This window comes from Bos indicus, chromosome 17, assembly GCF_029378745.1.
Source record: "Bos indicus isolate NIAB-ARS_2022 breed Sahiwal x Tharparkar chromosome 17, NIAB-ARS_B.indTharparkar_mat_pri_1.0, whole genome shotgun sequence".
Lineage (NCBI taxonomy): Eukaryota > Metazoa > Chordata > Mammalia > Artiodactyla > Bovidae > Bos > Bos indicus.
The window spans coordinates 44,345,070-44,366,478 of NC_091776.1; the positions used below are offsets into that span (position 1 = coordinate 44,345,070).

Sequence of the window (21,409 nt, forward strand, 5' to 3'; positions counted from 1 at the left end):
TAAAAATTAATAATGACATATTTTACTTTTTCAGTATTGAGTTCCTGAAATTTATTTTGTGCTTTTCATTTGCAGCACAATTCCAATTTGTGAGACATAATTTATCCAACATACCTATTCCATATTTAGATTGTAAGGGTCACAGCTATAAAATGTGATTCATGTGTTTAAATTGACCCAAAGATACTTAAACATTTTGCACTTAAGGACCATGTTGTTGAATAATGAAAAGCTCCATGCTTGTCCTAGTAACAAAGTCGTCATTGTGACCTGACCAAGGGAAGCACCCATAGAATGGTGAAGTCAGACGGTAGTGTGAGGAGGTCTGAGGAGTTGGTTGGAGGTGAGGCCGCAGAGACACGTGATGTAGATCACCCTTCTCAATGGTTCACAGCTAAAGGGCAGTAGTAGAAAGACTGTGGTTCAGGAAGTTCCTGGGAAGACTAGGTGAAGGCTTTCCGTGTAGTTTAGAGAGATTTGTAGGTACTTAAATGCTGAAGGAAGGATTCGGTGGAAAAGGAGAGGCTGAAAGTAAAGAGGGATATATTGGGATGGTGAACTTACTAAGAAGGAAGAAGAAATGAGGATCAGCATTGGAAGATAAAAGATGCTTCTTTAAATATAATTAAAGGAACTTTGAAAATAATGGAATCTTAGAGATAGTTGCAGATTTGGGGACTACTGCGGTAAAATTTCATTGTAGTAGTTAACAGCTTCTCTGTGAAATATCAGGCAAGTTAAGGGACATGGGATGTGTGTGATGGAAAAAGGAAAGTGGAGAAAACCTGAAACAGACTTTGGGGAAAATCCAAAAGTAAATATGCCAACACATAAAAAGAAAACAAAATTCCCAGGCATTATGGATGCTTTCCAATGGATGCAGATGATTTTGGACTTGCAGTGGTAGTAAAATATCATGTTGTGTGCTTTTCTTAGCAGTTACCATAAGACCAGCAGTAGCTATGGTAAAGGCAGTCAAGTGTCAGGTTTGAAGTTTTTTTTTTTTTTTTTTTGCAAGACAGATGTGATGAGCAGTAAGGAATTTTGGATTATTCCAAGAGAATTACTGAGATCATAGTCCATGGAACCCAGGACTGATATGACTAGAAGGCAAGAAATTAAGATGAAAATATGGTGATCTGGTATAACAGGATCTTGAGGAGCAGGTATCTGTTGTAGGAGTCTTGGAAAAAATCACAGACCAGAAATTAGTAGTGAGTTAATAAGTTTTCTGAAGTATTTATTTAGAACATGACCAACTGGGTGGAGATAAACATCAGGGATATGGGTGAGTTGCTAAGGGTGGGACAGTTGTTAATGTCACTATATTCTTAAGCTCTAAAGCAGCTATGAACAAGTGTCAGTGGGTTAACCAAATGAAGTCACCTGACACTGAAGCATTTGGGATTTAAAAAAATACTGAAGACCATGTGACATAAACTACCCGAACTGGTGCAGTTGAGAGTGATAAGGACAAAAAAGAATATAGTCACACTCATAAAGGAAGGGGTGAAGGAGGTGAAAGAGTTCACCTTACAAACTATGAAGGAGGAATGAGCTGGGGTAACCCTGAGGTTTGACCTTGAGCTTTCTGTTCTTGACTCAGATCTGCTTGATGATGTTCAATCTAACCCTGGAGGGACAAAGAGAGGCTGAGAGTACAAAAGAGCCAAAATAATGGTCCAAGAAGGCAGATTTCATTTATCATTTGGATTCAATTTCATGGTTTTTCATAGGGTACAAGGAGAAGAAGTATGATGGTGAAGACTTCACAGAGGAAGCATTGTGACTGTGGAAAAGTATTCAAACCAAAGCCTGGTTTAAACATCTCAATCCCTTTGAGGATGTCCAGTTACATATTCAAGAGACCAGTGACTAGAATCACATCCCATCCCAGCAATGAGGTCAGATGTTATCCCTGGGAGGAAACCTTGGACAACCCCCAGCAGCTGTACTGGCAGAAGAGACTGCAAGGACTCCAGGCTTGCAGCAGCGCAGGGGAACTGTTAAGTCCTCTGGATCTAGCCAAAGCCTTGCAAAAATTTGCACCAAGTTGTCCAGGTGAGTCCCTGCCAGGGGTACATACAGGTGGTCCAAACTCCAGCCCCATGGCCACCCCGGCGTGGTCTTCAGATTTGTCACAGACCGTTCCAGGAGCTGGTTCTGGCACCCCACAGGTCCTCTGTGAACAGTGTCTGGTAACTGAGGAGGATATCAGGAATCAGGAAAGGAGAGTGAAGACAGCAAGAGAGAGACTGGCGATAGCAATGGTCGCTGACAGACTGGCTGGCGAGGCAGAGAAAGTGTGGGGCCAAGAAGGATGCCCTGGGCCAATGCTGTGAAGAAGAGAAGATGATGCACGTGAAATTTCACACAACACTTTATTAACATCTCTTTGCAGTGTTCTTGCTTTGAGTTCTTGAAACTTAAGATATACTAATACTTTCCTCCACTGTAAATTCTGTATGACAGAAAATATAGACAGGGATTTCCTTTTGAGGTGGGAAATTGAGTTCTCTCATTTTTAATTACTATGTATGTTATTTGTATTTGAAAGTTAACAGAGTCATCAAAGTCATAAGATTACTCAAGGTTTTGCTCTCACAGTTACGAACTCCTTAGTCTGAATTACATTTTTTGTGTGTGTTTGTAATATTTCCCAAAAAGATTCCCAAACATCTCATTAAAAAAATTTTACATCTATATTCTCAAATAAGATATCTCTTTCTATTTTTCTGACTTTTGTTGCATATGAATTCAGAAGTGCACATAATGAAATACCAGACTTTCCCTTGTTTTCTAGACCTACTTGTGTTTGAAATTTCATTCATGAAAATTGACATGTCATTTGGGAAAATGATGCTGTCAAGAGGGACTGTTTTCAGCATCATTAATAAGAAGCCTGGACTTGTTTATATATATATATATATATATATATATATATATATGTCTATTTGCCTGAACACATGTGCTGCTGCTGCTGCTAAGTCACAGCCCACATAGACGGCAGCCCACCAAGCTCCCTCGTCCCTGGGATTCTCCAGGCAAGAACACTGGAGTGGGTTGCCATTTCCTTCTCCAATGCACGAAAGTGAAAAGTGAAAGTGAAGTCGCTCACTTGTGTCCGACCCTCAGCGACCCCATGGACTGCAGCCTTCCAGGCTTCTCCGTCCATGGGATTTTCCAGGCAGGAGTACTGGAGTAGGGTGCCATTGCCTTCTCCAGAACACGTGTGCTGTACTATTCAAATTCTTTTCATCATTACTTACTTTTTCCTGGTGGATTTACCAATTTCTGAGAGAGAGAGAGATGTTTTTTTAAAAAACAGAGTATCTGTATTTATATCTTCCCTAAAAATGAGACATTTTTAAATTGAATCTTCTCTAGAATGTGGCAATCATCTGGGACTTTAGTTAGAATGCCTTATTTTAAAACCAGTAATTATTTAGATACACTAATTTTTTTCTCTTCCTCATGATTCCTTTTATGTTTTGCCGGGTTCACATTTCATCATCATGATATACATTCTTTACTGGTTCTTTCACAGGTGGCCCTAGGGAGATCAACTTTGGGTCTGCCAGTATGTTGGAAAATGCCTTATTTCTTTCTCTGACAGTTTGGCTGAGTGTTTAATTCACTTTCTAAGTAATATTTTTCCTTCCTCACCAAGTTACTTAATATCTGACCTTCCATATCTCTAGCTATAACATGGAAATAAAACCTCATGGGGTGATGAGCATAACCGAAATGATGCAGGCAGAGTTTGCCCATCATGCTGCTCAGCAGGTACCAAGCGTCAGCAGACAGCTCTTATCATCATTGTTGCCATCTTCAGAGAATGACTGCTTAAGAATGAGCAGCAGAAGCTCATGCCTGAAAAGGCAGAATGGGTGACATTAGTGTAATTTTAATTGTTAGTCCTTGGGCATCTTCAGCTTTGGTTGTCTGCATGAGCTGTAGAGATAGTGCCGTCTCTTCAGTAAACTCAAGGCAAAACAGTACAGCTTGCTTTATGTCTGGCATGTTTGTACTACTTGTAGAGGAGCCTCTGCTTTAACTGTCTGAATGGATTATGTGTGGAAAAAATGAAAAAAGACTGCTTTGTTTTTCCCTCAAATTTTCTTCCCTGAGTTTATTCATCTTTACATCCAAAACAGACAATTTTTATAGCCTTGGTGTTACCCCAGGATTCATGCTTCCCAGAGACCTAGTCATTCCAGTTTCAAGTCCCAGTAAGTAGGGTGATTGCCTCCATATTCATGACTCACTCCTCCTGTCATAGCCTGTTTCCCATCTTGAAGGACCCAGGAGGGGTCTGGATCTGGAATCTCTCTTAGGCAGTTTGAGACTGTTGGGGCTTTGGGGTGGAGGTGTGGAGGAACAGTGATGCGGGTCATGGCATAGAGTCCAGGGGCACATGTACTCCAAGGTTTCCTGGGAGGGGAGATGATCTTGCCTTGAGGTCACATTTCAATTTCATTTGAGGCCATGTCTGTTTCTGTTTCACCAATCCTGATATCCCTGAGGGATGACATGGCATGAATCCACAAGACCCAAGTCACAGTTTCCTTGAAGATTTAATGGAGAGAATAATGTTTATATGGATCCCTGTGAACTAGACAGGATCCAGGTCAAGAAGGACCCAGAAATGTGTCCAACGCCTCTGCTTTATTCTGTTCTAGCCAAACCCTTTGAACTCTGGATGGGAGAAAAGGGGACTCGGGGAGATGTCTTCTAGGTAACAGACCCAGGCATTTCGGCTGAGCCTCCTACATCTGGCCCTTGCTCTTACAGGGTGTTTCCAGGAAGTGATGTTCAAAATGCTAGATGGGGTGGGTATTAGCTCATGGGGTGGGTGTTCAGGTCAGCTTGGAGCAGTGTTGTTTACCACCCATATTGGAAGCATTCTGTATTTTCAATCATCAGTGCTGTGTCTGTGCATGTCTGCGGATCATCAGTTTGGTGGCATTTCCTCCACTGGACCTCCACATGCTTCCCTTTCATGTCTCTACTTTCAAAGGTCCAATAAGAAAGGTCCATACCACCCTGACATAACCACACCACAAGACTGTGGAAAAGCACACAGTCATCCCAGGGATGGGAGTCGGGGTGTGTGTGTGTGGGGGGGTGCTGTAAGCTCATGGGCTTGGCCCCAGCTTCCCCATGAGGATCAGTTAGTAACAACATGACTAAGTATGTGAAGTAGTGATTGTCCAAGATCATAGGCCTCAGAACCACAGGGACCCACAAGTCCCACTGGACAGCAAGGAAAGTATGGGGTCATACACTGGCCAGGATTACAGTCAGATATCCTTATGAAGCAGAGCTAAAAAGGAGCCATCAGGACCGGGCAGGGAGAAGTGACTGCGACATAGCTGATCGGCTGACAAACCTTCAGGGAATTCCTGCCCTAAAGGGGATTGTAGAACAGAAGTGCAAGGATGCTGGAAATCTAGGTCACAGGGAACAGTGATATTTATGTAATGAGGTGCAGCTGTAGCCTCAAAAGCTGCATCACAAATCTTTACCCCTGAAGAGAAAATCATTGGGAAAAGGAATTCTGAGGTCATGGACAGGATCTCAGGAGGACTCGAATCTAGGCCTAGAAGGGCCTGAGGATGGAGAGTTCTACTGCCCTTAGTTTTTCTACAAATGTCCTTCCTCTGGCTTCATCCTATCTACTTGCACATCTTGATTTCTTTGCATATTTACCTCACTTAGAGCTAATGCAATTCAAGATATTAAATCAGAAAACTATAAATTCTTCATATTTGATCAAAAGAAACTTCCACAAGAGAAGCAGGAAGTGTCTCCTCTTCCCACAGAGCTGTCAGATGGTGGCCACTGTCCAAGTTCAGGACCCAGTCCCAGGAGGTGTTATTTAAACACATAAACGTTTCAGGTGTTCTTGTTCGATCTGTGAAAGTTTGAGGGGCAGCCTCTGCTCTTGGCCCAGCTGAATGACATGAAATGAATCAGCCCTCTGAGGAGGGAGACTTGGAGCTTCCTTCACCAGCCAGAGAGCTGGCCCTTCTCCCTTCACCCACAACAAGCTGATGAACCTGCAAGACTTCTTAATTAAAAGAAGAATGTCAAAGTCTGCATGTCATTTCAATGAGCCCAGAATGGTGAAAGAACCAAATCACAACTCTAGGCTGTGAAAGAAACAGGATGTTAATATAATATTCAAACCTAGTGCATATTATTTACAACAAATAATATTACCCTTCCCCAGTAAGTAGGTGCAGGGGTAGAAATGTCATGAAGATGGGGTGCGAAGTTCTCCTCCCTCTTGGCCTTCAAGGATCCTCATCCGTGTGGGAGGTCTGGCCTGATGCACCCCAAGTAACCAGTTCTGTCCCCACCACTGACAATGCTGCTCCACTTGAACTGGTTTTGGGAGTGTGATTTGCCAGTGGAACTGGGCTGTGTGCTGGGGACTGTTGCTGAGTAGAGGAGACATATAACTTGTAGGGGCCTCCCCAGAACCACAGCTCCCCTGCACGCTCTGCACTCTGTGCTGCAAGCCCTTGGTGAATGCTCAGCCAGCACCACTCCAGTTGCTCCTGCCATCCAGCATCCAGCCACCATCACTTGTTTCAAAGGAGAAAACCAAGTCCCAAAAAGCTGAGCAAGTCTCCCCATGGCAGGACTGATCAGCAGTGGAATTGGGACCAGAGTGCTGGCTGTTGAATTCCCCAGGCCCACATCAGCCTGAAGCTTTACCAGGGCCCTGGATGCAGCTGCTGCCAGCCCAGATGCTCACTCCCCACTGAGATGTTCAGCTCAGTTCAGTTGCTTAGTCATGTCCAGCTCTTTGCAACCCCATGGACTGCAGCACATCAGGCTTCCCTGTCCATCACCAACTCTCAGAGCTTGCTCAAACTCAGGTCCATCAAGTCGGTGATGCCATCCATCCATCTCATCTGCCTTTAATCTCTACAAGCATCAGGGTCTTTTCAAATGACTCAGTTATTCGCATCAGGTGACCAAAGTATTGGCGTTTCAGCTTTAGCATCAGTCCTTCCAATGAATATTCACAACTGATTTCCTTTAGGATGGACTGGTTGAATCTCCTTGCTGTCCAAGGGACTCTTAAAAGTGTTCTGCAACACCACATTTCAAAAGCATCAATTCTTTGGCATTCAGCTTGCTTTATAGTCCAACTCTCACATCCATATATGACTATTGGGAAAACCATAGCTTTGACTAGATGGACCTTTGTTGGCAAAGTAATGTCTCTGCTTTTTAATATGCTGTCTAGGTTGGTCATAACTTTTCTTCCAAGGAGTAAGCGTCTTTTAATTTCATGGCTGAAGTCACCATCTGCACTGATTTTGGAGCCCCCCAAAATAAAGTCTGTCACTGTCTCCACTGTTTTCCCATCTATTTCCCAAGACGTGATGGGACCAGATGCCATGATCTTAGTTTTTTGAAAGCTGAGTTTTAGTCAATTTTTTCACTCTCCTCTTTCACTTTCATCAAGAGGCTCTTTAGTTCCTCTTCGCTTTCTGCCATAAAGGTGGTGTCATCTGCATATCTGAGGTTATTGATATTTCTCCTGGCAATCTTAATTCCAGCTTGTGCTTCTTCCAGCCCAGCATTTCTCATGATGTACTCTGCATATAAGTTAAATAAGCAGGGTGACAATATACAGCCTTGACGTACTCCTTTCCCTATTTGGAACCAGTCTGTTGTTCCATATCCAGTTCTAACTGTTGCTTCTTGACCTGCATACAGATTTCTCAGGAGGCAGGTCAGGTGGTCTGGTATTCCCATCTCTTGAAGAATTTTCCACCGTTTCTTGTGTTCCACACAGTCAAAGGCTTTGGCATAATAAATAAAGCAGAAATAGATGTTTTTCTGGAACTCTCTTGCTTTTTCAATGATACAGTGGATGTTGGCAATTTGATCTCTGGTTCCTCTGCCTTTTCTAAATCCAGCTTGAACATCTGGAAGTTCATGGTTCACGTACTATTGAAGCCTGACTTGGAGAATTTTGAGCATTGCTTTGTTAGTGTGTGAGATGAGTGCAATTTTGCAGTAGTTTGAACATTCTTTAACATTGCCTTTCTTTGGGTTTGGAGTGAAAATTGACCTTTTCCAGTCCTGTGGCCACTGCTGAGTTTCTCAAATTTGCTGGCATATTGAGTGTAGCACTTTCACAGCATCATCTTTTAGAATTTGAAATAGCTCAACTGGAATTCCATCACCTCTACTAGCTTTGTTCCACTGAAATGATAATGGCGCTATTTTAAAATACAAACACTTCAGGGGATGTTGTGCAGCCTGTGAAAGCTCTGAGTGGCTGCCTCTGCTCTTCGCCCAGCTGAAAGACATGAGATGAACCAGCAAGGGTCTGCAGCACACAGTGCAGTGGCGGGTAGAGAGCCAGAGGGGCCCCTGATTCTAGGGGGGGCCCCCAAGATAATCCATCTCTTCTGTTCAGCCACCACTTTCCCAGAGGGAGCTCAGTACCAATGGCAGATCAGACACCTGAGGCCAGCTCAAGGTGTAATAGCAGGACCCTGCGGGGCCTACCCAGGACAGGCCTTCCCCCTTATCCTCTGCTTTAGCTATTCCCTCAAGTTCTCAGATAATAGTATTAGATGCAAATTTTCTGAGTTCTTTTGCAGATGTGAACCACCTCCCCCCCCACCACCAAATGGAAGAACTACTTGATGACCATAAGCACATAGCCCCAGGCCTCCTGGAGCCTAAGGACTCATAATCTGAACCACTGTGACACCACCCTGCTGCCTCACCATCAGCCAATCAGAGAATTGTGCACAAGCTGATCATATACCTTGCAACACCGACCCCCCTTCACTTACCTTTTAAAAATGCTTTGCCAAAAACCTCAGGGAGCCGGGGGCTTTTCAGAGAATGAGCCACTTAGTCTCCTTGCATGTCCCTGCAATAAGGTTTTCACTGCTCCGAATGTTACCACCAAAATCTTGGCTTTCTCTGCCCACTTGGTCACTGCCTCCTGTACGATGTTATGAACCTCCATACCTAGTTCTTCAGCTATTATGCTTAGCAGATCTAATCCCCTGAATCTATTCATCAGTTCAGTTCAGTTCAGTCACTCAGTCATGTCCAACTCTTTGTGACCCCATGAATCACAGCACGCCAGGCCTCCCTGTCCATCACCAACTCCCAGAGTTCACTCAAACTCACGTCCATTGAGTCGGTGATGCCATCCAGCCATCTCATCCTCTGTCGTCCCCTTCTTCTGCCCTCAATCCCTCCCAGCATCAGAGTCTTTTCCAACGAGTCAACTCTTCGCATGAGGTGGCCAAAGCACCAGAGTTTCAGCTTTAGCATCATCATATGGGATTTGAATGGCCCAGTGGTTTCCCTACTTTCTTCAATTTAAGCCTGAATTTTGCAATAAGGAGTTCATAATCTGAGCCATAGTCAGTACCAGATCTTTTTTTTTGCTGACTATATAGAGCATTTCCATCTTTGACTACAAAGAACACAATCAAATGGATTGTGGTATTGACCATCTGGTGATGTCCTTATGTAGAGTTGTCTCTTGGGTTGTTGCAAATGGGTGATTGTTATGACCAGCGTGTTCTCTTGACAAAATTCTGTTAGACTTTGCCCTGCTTCATTTTGTATTCCAAGGCCAAACTTTCCTGTTATCCCAGGTATCTCTTGAATTCCTACTTTTGCTGTCCAATCCCCTATAATGAAAAGGACATCGTTTTTGGTGTTAGTTCTAGAAGGTGTTGTAAGTCTTCATAGAACCCGGTCAACTTTAGATTCTTCAGTATTAGTGGTTGGGGCATAAACTTGGATTACTGTGATGATGAATGGTTTGCCTTTAGAAACAAACCAAGATCATTCTGTTGTTTTTGAGGTTGCCCTCAAGTATTGCACTTTGGACTCTATCATTGATTATGAAGACTATTCCATTTTTTATAAGGGATCCTGGCCCACAGTAGTAGATATAATAATGGTCATCTCAACTACATTCGTCCATTCCTGTCCATTTTAGTTCATTGATTTTTAAGATATTGATGTTCAATCTTGATGTGTCCTGCTTGACCACATCCAATTTACCTTGATTCATGGACCTAACAATCCTGGTTCCTCTTTAAGATTCTTCTTTACCCCATTGGACTTTACTTTTACCACCAGACACACCCACAACTAAGTGTCACTTCTGCTTTGGACCATCCACTTCATTCTTTCTGGTTGTTGTTATTCAATCTCTAAGCCATGTCAAATTCTTTGCAACCTCATAGACTACAACACTTCAGGCTCCTCTGTCCTCCACTATCTCCTGGAGTTTGCTCAAATTCATGTCCATTGAGTTGGTGATGCTATCTAACCATCTCTTCCTCTGCCACTCCTTTCTCCTTTTGCCTTCAATTTTTCCCAGCATCAGGGTCTTTTACAATGAGCTCTTCACATTAGATAGCCAAAGTATTGCAGCTCCAACTTCAGCAACAGTCCTTCTAATGAATATTCAGAGTTGATTTCCTTTACTATTGACTGGAGGAGGAAATGGCAACCCACTCCAATATTCTTGCCTGGAGAACTCCATGGACAGTAGAAAAGGCAAAAAGATTTTTTCTGGAGCTATTAGTAATTGCCTTCTTCTCTTCTCCTATAGCACACTGGACATCTTCTGGCCTGGGAGGCTCATCTTCCAGTGTCATAGCTTTTTGCTTTTCATACTGTCCATGAGGTTCTCAAGGCAAGATACTGGAGTGGGTTGTCATTTCCTCCTCTAGTGTACCACGTTTTATCAGAACTCTTCACTATGACTCATCCATTTTGAGTGGGCCTGCACAGCGTGGCTCATAGCTTCATTGCAAGCCCCTTCAGCATAACAAGACTGTAATCCATGAAGGGGACCAATCCTTTTACCACTCCCCAAACCTTTTCATGGGCTCCAAAATCACTGCAGATGGTGGCTGCAGCCATGAAATTAAAGGATGCTTGCTCCTTGGAAGAAAAACTATGACAAACCTAGACAGCATATTAAAAGCAAAGACATTACTTTGCCAACAAAAGTCCATATAGTCAGAGCTATGGTTTTTCCAGTAGTTATGTACAGATGTGAGAACTGAACAATAAAAAAAGGCTGAGTGCCAAAGAATTGATCCCTTCAAACTGTAGTGCTGGAGAAGACTCTCAAGAGTCCCTTGGACAGCAAGGATATCAAACCAGTCAATCCTAAAGGAAATCAATACTGAATATTCATTGGAAGTGTTGTAGCCACACGTTCCGGGAAACAAACTCACTCAGAAGGACAATGCAGATAGTGGAGTGCAGTTTATTACACCGGCAGGCCCAAGGCAGAGGCTCCTCTTAGCCAAGGACCCTGACCAGTTTTTGTGAAAACCTTATATACCCTAAGTGTATGTGCTCAAACCCACCTCCCCAAATTCCTTGAAACTAATCTGGACAAGGTAAAAGAGAGATACTATCAAAGTTAACCCATGATTCATGTGAGATAAGCCCAGATAGTTAAACAGTGGACATTTATCAATAGGCCTGTGGTCATACCCCGATAAGCATTAAGGGATTTATGACTTTGTTCTGTTACAGAGATAATTAGCATATTCTTTTAGGTGACAGAGATTCTAGGTACAAGTCCTGAGGCTCCTTCATCCAGGGGGTCTGGTTTTCCATTGGTATGTCGTTTCCATAGATACTAAGCATATAGCTCAAAGTCCACAGTCCAGCCCAAGATAGCGTCCTGCTTTCAAGATAGAGCCTGTTCTGTCTGTTTCCTCCTTCAGAAGGACTGATGCTGAAGCTGAAGTTCCAGTACTTTGGCCACCTGATGGGAAGTGCCAACTCATTGGAAAAGACCCTGATGCTGGGAAAGATAGAAGGCAAGAGGAGAAGGGGACGACAGAGGATGAGATGGTTGGATGGCATCACCGACTCAATGGACATGAGTTTGAGCAAACTCCAGGAAATGGTGAAGGACAGGGAAGCCTGGCGTGCTGCAGTCCATGGGATCGCAAAGAGTTGGACATGACTGAGCAACTGAACAACAACAAACCTTCCCTATTTATCTTGAGAGGCTTGTAAATATTAAACAAAGGGGAAGCAAAGTCATCCTAGGGGGGTCTGGCTTGTGCCTTTGAGATGCAAATGTCCCACCTGGCCTTCTCAGGAACTCTTACCTCTGCCATCTTTTTAAAATGCAAATTTTGAAGAGAGGGTGAAGTAATTTAGAAATTGACTCATCAAAGTTAAATAGAAATCCTAAGTATATATTTATCTATCTAGACAAGTGAGTTTTATTTGTTCTATCTGCCAGAAACCTAATTTTAATCCAACTTCTTTTGTAAACTGATGGGTTTTACATTGCTAAACCTGACTATAAGGCTGAAATTTTAAAACAAGAACTATGAGGTCTGTTTGTGTGTTTATATATGTCCTTGTCTTTGGAGAGCATTGCTGAAGTTAATTTGTAAATTAGCTCTATTTAACTGACCTAAAGAAAAGTAAGCATTTATAAAGCAGACAATTCTAACAAGAGAAATTAAGCTAAATGAATTTTAGGCTCACATAAACTTGGAAATGTATATTATTAAATTAATACATGGTATTAATGTTCAAGTTTGTTGATCTAATTAATAAAGACGTGTCTTCAGAGTTATCAACATTAAGTATAATACTTTTACTGCGCCTAGGTTTAATAAAAATTAAATGAAATCTTATTATATCTTTTGCAAATTTGTCAGAGAGAAAAATAACCTGATATGGTGAAACTTTAAAGCTTTTAGGTAAATTCCATAGGAATAATTGTGTTCTCAAAAAATCTAAAATAGTCTCTCCAGATTTTGTTAACTATTACTTGCCTCTTGGTTTTCACTAAAAATTGAGGTTTTTAAGAGTTGGGTATTCTAATTTAAATATGTAATTAAAGCTACTGAAAATAATAAAACATTTCACTATACAGTAGGAAAATGGGATACGTTTTGGGTAAAAAAGGAATTTTATACATAGTCAGGCTAAGATTAGATTATACTCAACTTGGTAAATAGATTTTGTTATTAAAAGTAGACTGATGCAGGACCAGACTTGGTCCCTGTTTGCTAAGAGAACAAGTTTCCTTAGAACGCTGTGTCTGATAACAGACTGTTTGAACTATATTGCCTTTAACTGATTTATATTTGTTCTTAAATACTCTATATGACCAAATTTTTTTAAAAAACATTTTTTTATATTTCTTACAAACTGCTATCAAATTCTAATTAAAGATATGTTGGGGAAGAGTGTAATTTCCTCAGTTCTGTCTGCCACAGCAAAGATTTGAAACAGCTGGCCAGTGTCATAGCTCAGTTACAGTTCAGAGTTTTATTTGGCAAGCAAGGAAAGTACACCCCTGAGGCGTGAAGGCAGACTGACCCCATAGGAGTGGCCTCAATCCATCTTGGCTTCCTCCTTTTATATGTTTGTCTCTTCCCCCTTGAGCTTGCCCTATGAAAATCGGGCTAGCCAAGAAGGGGGTGTGTTTGTTTCACCTGAAGTTCTCACTCCAGTCCACAAATGTTCTTTTGTTCCACTTTCACAGGTTTTTCAGTTTGTCTTTTATTTTTTTTTTCTTTCTACCAAAAAACTAAATATGATTTATTTTGTACTTAACACTTTAACATTTATGTATTCGACATATAACATATAACATGTCATTTCCATTTGGTTGATATGATATCACCATCTTTTTAGAATTATTACTTTAATTCCCAGACACTCTTCAAATAAATCATTCCTCCAACAAACTACAATCAGAGTATCTCTAATGACTTGGCAGTCCATGGAAATTAAAGACAACATGAGGTAAATATAGACAAAGTCAGAATCAATCACAAATTCTAGTAAAGAAGTTTCATAATATAGAAACAAAGAAGGTACACTTCTATAGAAGCTAAATGTTCATTCATTCCTTACTATGGGCCAGGCTGGGGGATGCAAAGATCTATAAGGCACAAGACCCTCAGTCCTGTAGTGAAGCCTGCCCACGAATTAAACACAATCTGGAGACAGCAGGGGTGGTCTTGTTGATGTACCAATGGAGCCTGGTGCAGACTGTGATATCAGGAAGGAGGAGAGATTCTCCCTAAGAGGACTTAGGGGACCTGGAAGAAATGTAAGGGAAAGAAATCCAGTTTCTCTAAGTTTTGATTTATAAACAACAACAACAACACACTTTTCTGAGAATGGAGATGTGGCCCGGGAAATGGTACCTATGAAATGTACTCAGATTAGCTTTCAAACACAAAGACACTCATTGGTTGAGAAGCAGAACATAACTTATGCTAAAGAATAAACATTAAAAAAAAAAAATTTGAGTGAAGCCCTAAGGGAGGCACTAAGATTATGGAGGAAAATTCTACAATTATATGGCTTCCATAATCAACTCTCTAGAGAAGGTAAGGAAAATTTCTAGGAGCAAGTTTAGAAAAGATCATTGGACAGTTGTGATTTGTCTTCTCTGGCATGAGGAAACAATCACCCTGGTAACGCAGATAATATGAACAACAGCACAACTAAAATCAGGTAGCCAAAGACATTTCCCATAATTCAAATGCCACCGTCTGTCCCAAGCGCACACGTCCCGTTCTTGTCCATTCAGGCTACAGTGATTGTCCAGTCGCTGTCTTCTCTTCCGTACTGAATATCAGTCAGTTTTTCTAAGATGCGGCTTGCAAGCTTAGGACCATTCTCCATAGTTGCAATGTGTATAGTCTCATCCTTGTACAGTGTAGTCGAAACAGGGCAAACAACACAGGCGGTGCCTGAACCAAACATCTCCCTCACCCGGTTCTCCTCCACAGCTGTGGTCAAGTCATCCATGGTTAGGTGTCTCTCTGATACCTTAAATTCACCCCACAGGTGTGCCAAGTCCAGGATGCTCTGCCTCGTCACTCCTGGAAGAATGATGCCATCTAGCGGAGGAGTTGCCAGTTCTTCTTCTCCATCTTCATTTATCCAATAAAGAAAAAGAGTCATAGTTCCAACTTCAGTTATTTGATTATCTTCTCCATAGAGCCACAGAACCTGCTGACATGCATTTTCCACTGCTTCACATTGGGCAAAAAGAGATGAGCCATAACTCCCTCCCATCTTGCAGTCTCCGGTCCCACCTTTCCAGGCTCTTACATACTTCGGCCCACAGGGACACAGGATTAAAGCTTCCAGTGGAAAAATAAGGTCCCACTGGGCTCAAGATTACAAAGAGCAGGGCTTTAGTCGGCTTCTTGATTCCCAGAGAAGACTCAGTTCCAATGAACGTAGGACGGATATATAGACTCGCAAATGTTGAGTAGGGGACCCATTCCTCATCCAATTTCACAAGCTGCTGAATACACTCTAAAAGCTCTTTCTTGTCAAACGCCGGCAAAGTTGCCCTCATAGCAGATCGGTACATCCTATCCATGTTGAGGTTTGGCCAAAACAGACGAATTTTATTATCTACTCCCCGAAATGCCTTCAACCCTTCAAATAATTCCACAGCATAATGGAAAGCCGGTGAACCCGGATGCAGTGAGAGGTTTTGAAGAGGTTTGATGCGTGGTTTCTCCCATCCAAGCTCCAAGGACCACTCCACTGTTAACATGTGATCTGTAAAAACCGTTCCAAAAACCGGAGTACTGGAGTCTGGTTTTTCCTTTAAAACGGTGGCTCGTGTGATTATTAGATCTTCAGCCTTGAAAGTCTCCACCGCCTCTTTGGATCCGCCTTCTCCGGTACCTTCTGCGGAGCATCCATTATTGCAGTCCTGAGGGACGAGGGCCGCGGCGGCGGGGGGCGGGCTGGCCATGGGGAGCCTTCCGGGGCGCGCGGCAGCGGAGAGCGGCGGCGACACGCTGCGCCCGGCGCCACAAGCTCAGTTTGTCTTTTAGTCACCAGCATTTTGGACTCATTTTTCCTATACTAACTACCTGACAGTTCTTTTGACTTCAGCTAGCTTTGGGATGCTTCAGAGAGCCCCTGAGGCATCTCGGGGGGGCGGGGGGGGGGGGGAGGGAAATATATATATAAAAATATATAATTGACTATAATTTCTTGGTATGTTAAGTTGCACAGAAAGCATTGTCAAATGAATGATAAGCCTCCTCAGATTATACAATATGAACAAATGTTATTAATATACATACTAGAAATTGTTCAAAGTTCCTGAAATTTGTATATGTCCTGGTATAATGTTATAATTTTAGTTGTTATCTTAAAATTTTGCATGTCACAACTTGGATAAGCTTCTTTGCCAAGAAGAATTGTAATCAGATCTTAACCTTTGCCTTTTTAAGACTTTTATCATCCATAGGCAGCTAAGCTGATGCTTTGCAAAACTGCCATATCTTCAAAAAGAGTCACAGAGGACTTCATTGCCTGTCTAGTAAATAAGAATCCGCTTACTAATGCAGGGTCATAGGTTTGATTCCTGGTTCAAGAAGATTCCACATGAGGTAGACCAACTAAGCCCATGTGCCCCAACTACTCAGCCCACACACCTAGAACCTGTGCTCTGCAACAAGAGAAGCCACCAGAACCAGAGAAAGCACAGCAATTAAAACCCAGTGCAGCCAAAAATAAATAAATAAGCAAATAAATTTTTAAAAAAGAAGGGTCATTGAAAGGATGTTTCTGATAAATTTTAAGTCATACTGCTAAACTAGGCAAGATATTTTAAAAGTCTAATGGAAACTCTGATTTCATAACACTGTCCAAAAAAAAAAAAAAAACTATATAGGACTAAGTAAGCTGATAAATATAGTTGAATTTTTTTTTTTTTTTTTTGCCTAAAATATTACTGGTTTTTAATCTGTGCTTATCAAGACTTGTTGACAAAACTCAGCCTCTGTTCACTGGTGCCGAATAGAAACAAGAGAGAGTTTCGGGTGAAGTAGAAAAAAGTAGCTTTTATTGCTTTGAGCCAGGCAGAGGGGGCCACAACAGGCTAATGAGTGTGTCTTGGAGGAGCTAGTGAGGAGTTTTATAGTGTTCACAGAGCAGGGCATAAGCAACCCATGTTCAATTCTCAGATTGGTTGGCATCAAGGTAAAGTTTGAAGCATCATCAACTTTCGGGTTTCAACCTGTCTAGGTTTACAGTGTTGCAGTCAGGAGAGAGCCTGCTTCCTGTAAAAACAACTTGGGCATGTGTGTCAGGCCTTTATCTGTATCTTTTAGGAAACTTGGAGTCCAGTAATTCTTCTATGTGGGGGAATTATAGTCTAAATTGTTACCAGTTCCACACCTCAACAGCTATTCTTTGTTTCCACATCTTCACATTCCCCACTTGTTAACTCTTGAATCAGCCTTAACTCAAAAAACAAGAAAACGGGGCTTATACATGGTTTCACTCCTCCCGGACAGGGAAGACTGCTGCCCTGTCCTGCCTGCCTTCTACCACATGTGGTGGGGTGTCGCTCCAGGGCTTCACTTCACATATGTAAGATCCCCCATCCATTAAACCACTGATGTCTCTGTGGCCATCTCTGACTCCAGGCTTTTTCTCTTGTCTTGAGGCTGGGCAAGCACAGGGCATGCAGGCCTGCAGGTGCAGCCCAACAATTTGTTTACCAAACATTTGCTTTCCATCTGCATGTGAATTGCCTTCCTCCCCTTTGAGGTCCCAAACCACCATCCCCCACACCTCCTCTTTTGTCTTTAGCTGAAGGTGATGTTTAACGGGAAGGTCTGAGCCACCACTGTCACTGCCACTGCTGCACCTGCTGCTGGAGATCAGGAGAGCTGTGTTGTGCTTGTGTTTCATCAAGCACGTTTCCAACACACAGGGTGCAGACAGCGCACCTCGGGCTACTTCACTGCGTGTGGACAGGTGCCCCTCCAGTGAGGTTGCGGCTGTGTACACCTGCTGACAGTTGTGGCACCTGTGGGTTTATCTCTACAGGATGGAGTTGTGTGAGGCTTTCTCACAGCCTGGGTGAGCAATTTGTACGGCTTGTCCCTGGTGTGGATTTGGGTATGCTGCTGGAGGTGAGAGCGCTGGCAGAAGGATTTCCCACTGAAATTACAACTGTAGGGCTTAGCACCTGAGTGGATACAGGTGTGCTGGGCTGGGTGGGAGCTATTGGCAAAGGTCTTGGAACAGGGTGGGCACCTGTGGGGCTTGGCCCCAGTGAGTGACTTGGAGTGGATCTGCATCTCTGACCTGAGTAGAAAGTCAGGGAGCACATCCAGCACCTGAAGGTCTTGCTGTCTTTCTGATGACCATCCTCATCCTTAGGGGAAAAGACATATGGGTCATTCATCTTAGGCAGCCCTGATTCCAGCGCCTGGTTCTTCTTTCAGCCCCAGAGGCAGCCACAGTGCCAGCTCCACCACCACCTCCTTCCTCTGCTGGGGTCAACGCTACGTTCTTAGTGATGTTGGGGACTACCTGCAGGGCTTGTGAGCTGGGGGAAGAGCTAAGACAGTCATGAGAGCTAAATGGGGAAGGTCTGAGCCGATGAGGCTGTGGTCACAAGGGAGCCTGAGAGGGATGTGATAACCAAACCAGGATGCTTGATTGACTCACTTCTCTTTTCCACCTCTGAGAACAGGAGACTCCAGCGGTCATCAGATCTGTTGATGGCACAGGGAACACCATAATGTTCTGTGTAATGGACACTTGGCTGGTCTGTCTTGGATTCTGTGTCCATACTGATGTCCAAGAGCAGGGACACCAAGGCATGCACTGTCAGCAAGGTGGGGTAAGGGAGCAGAGCCAGCCCACAAGCCTTCTCTGGCAACAGCTGATCCTTCATCTTGTTAATGAAAATCATGTTCTCAGTCTGTCCTGAGGCCCATGCCAGGCCCCCCTGGCTTCACAGCTACCACAGCAGCAGTAGCCACAGTCACCAAACTAACAGTCCCCTGGGGCAGTCTTGAAAGGTGGGGATGTGGGGACAGAAACTCCAACCCTCCATCCCAGCGTCCCTTTGACCTAAACCCCTATAAGACAGTGGAGCACCATAAGGACATCTGCCTCACTGTCACCTGCAGCCCCACCCTGGTGGTGCACCTGGTGAGCTTATAGAGACCTGTGCTGCTGTCCACTGGGAAGAAGGGGAGGAAGTCCTGGTCCCTTCTTTCCCCAACTCCTCTTAGTGGGAAAAGTCCTCTTCTTCTTGACAGACCATGGCTCCATCTCCCTGGGCACATCTCCGCAGGCACAGCCTTGGTTGACAGGATACCATCCTTCTTCCCAACTCCTCTTTGGAAGGAACGTCAGCCCTCCTGATGGGCAGAGTTCTGAGCTGGTGGTGTAATCGAGGAGCCTCCCCACCTAAGCAAAGGTTTTAAAATTGTAGGCTGGTGCTCAGGGAAGGTGTTCGCTAATGACCTCACCGAGACATTCCCAGCATGGGCACCAGCTCTCTCCTTACCCTCATAAAGCTCCAGACTCAGGCTGAGGAAGGACTAAAGGCTGGTCCTCCCAGATGTCAGATAAGAGGGACCCCTAAATGCAAGCAGCCTCCTGTTCTATTCTTGCTGGCAAAAGAATAGAGGTTCCTCCAGTACCCCCATCCCTGGGAGTGGTTGTCCTCCCCTCATGATCTCACTTAACTTCCTACCTAATGCTGGAAGGAGATGGGGAGTCAGATGCCCTTTATCTGTGAAGGGGCAAGGCCTTAGACGTGATTGCCAAGGGGCAGGAGATCCCCAAAGTGGTCAAGGGGGCTTAGAAGTGTGGGTTATGGTTTTCCTTGGAGCTTCTCACCTTCTCTGCCAGCTGAGGCCCTGTACTCTATCTCCCCATTCCCAGTCCAAGGAGCTGTGGATTCTTTGTGAAACCACACAAGAGGGGCTGAAGAAAAGGGGGAGTTTAGGGGAAATGCGATGACTGGACTTACCTTCCTAAGACCCATAGTCAGTTTCCAGACACAGATTTATATATAAAAATTGATATATGTATATATACCCATTCATATGGCCATCTTTGTTGTAACCATTTCTGTGTTTATAAGTGCATTATCTCTGAAAAAAAGAAAAGGTGAGGTTTTAGAGTATTTTGGAGAGTTACACAGTTTTCTTGGGTATATCTGTTATTAAACCTTTATGTGACCTTCTCCTGTTAATCTGTTTTCATATCAACTTAAATCTAAGACCAGCCAGAAGAGGTGGAGGGAAATTCCTTCCTCCACATCAGCCAAACTTCCAAATTCTTCCTTAGCTCTCTGATCTACAACTTCTTCTCCCACCACCAGAATCCCTGTGTCTCCCTCACCTCGGCTGCAGTCCCCCTTTAATCTCTGTTCTCAGAAGCAACCTTCCATGAAACCATGTCCCCTAAAACTGAGCTCCTGGGCCAAGTTCATGACTAACCTCTCTATCCAAAACTTCACCCACTTTCTTGTCCCCTCTGACCTCAACCCTGTGCCCACTGAACACTCACCCCAGGGTCGTAGTGCTGTTGCAGGTTTCATCATTAACATACAAAGTCAGGTTGTTTCTCCAGAGCAAGGTGAGCTCACCTACACCCGAGCCGTGGACCGCTTGGCCAGAGGATTGCAAACCCAGAGATATTCTGACCTTCAAAACTATGATTAAGAAATATCACAAGATAACAATGAACTCCAACCTCTTCATCTCCTCTCTGCTAGCTGTTTTGCCTATGATGACACAGAAACCGGTGAAACACACAAACATTAAAAATGGCAATTATGAGGGCTGTTTCCTCTAAGACCATCTGGGTCTGCTTTTCCTTCCTGCGTGCATTCTCTCCCTTTCCTAACTAGGAACTACACATGTCTGCTCTTTGGAACTCAGGAAAGGCCAAGGAGAATAAACCTTTCTCTACAAACAAGAAATGGGGGATATAGAGGGTCTTTTGTACCTGGGAGGGCCCTGCAGAGTCCTGTTTGGTTTCAACCTCCCCTCCCCTTTTCTTTGATCTTTCTCAGTCCTGAGGCGAGCACAGATGGGACAAGAAAAGGAAGAAGAAAGGATAGAAAGCGGGGTCATAAACTCAGCAGGGGAACTCAGTTTAGGGGGACTCGATTCAGAAGCTTGATTTAATGACCGCCTTCCTACCATGAGTCCAGGGCTGAGCCAGGGGCAGGAGGGACAGCAGAATATTGCTTTCTCCCCAAAACTATCAACTTTCTGGAGACTCTTAGACACGTGATTCCCAGAGAACAGATACTACAGGAAGGAGGGAGACGACTACTTTGTGATTTGAATATCAGAGCTAGGAAACTCAGAGAAGAGAGTGGTCAGGATTAACGGGAGCAGTCAGGAAAGGCTTCAACACACAGTGGGAACCCTGACAAAGGACCTCACCCAGGTGCCCGAAGTTAACATCAACAGTGATAAGTGTCTTGAGGGCCTGCTCCCTTGACATAAAGTGGTGAGGAAGCTCTTGACCTCTGTGATCTGTTTCCACAAAACCCATGACCCGTCTAATCATGAGAGAAACTCCAAGT

The 21,409-nt window shown here is 43.6% G+C and overlaps 1 protein-coding gene and 2 pseudogenes across 1 annotated transcript; 1 reads left to right on the plus strand and 2 right to left on the minus strand.

Annotated features, from left to right (window-relative positions):
* The first annotated feature begins 1,048 nt into the window (after window positions 1-1,048).
* Window positions 1,049-2,632, plus strand: MBD3L1 (methyl-CpG binding domain protein 3 like 1). The gene is made up of 2 exons (XM_070770192.1): window positions 1,049-1,214; window positions 1,737-2,632. Exon 2 carries the CDS (start codon window positions 1,755-1,757, stop codon window positions 2,340-2,342), a length of 588 nt encoding a protein of 195 aa, XP_070626293.1. The 5' UTR covers window positions 1,049-1,214; window positions 1,737-1,754; the 3' UTR covers window positions 2,343-2,632.
* Window positions 2,633-14,552: 11,920 nt separating this feature from the next.
* Window positions 14,553-15,850, minus strand: LOC109571055 (branched-chain-amino-acid aminotransferase, cytosolic pseudogene; annotated as a pseudogene).
* A 1,487-nt stretch (window positions 15,851-17,337) lies between these two features.
* LOC109570894 (zinc finger protein 384-like) lies at window positions 17,338-21,378 on the minus strand (annotated as a pseudogene).
* Window positions 21,379-21,409: the final 31 nt, after the last annotated feature.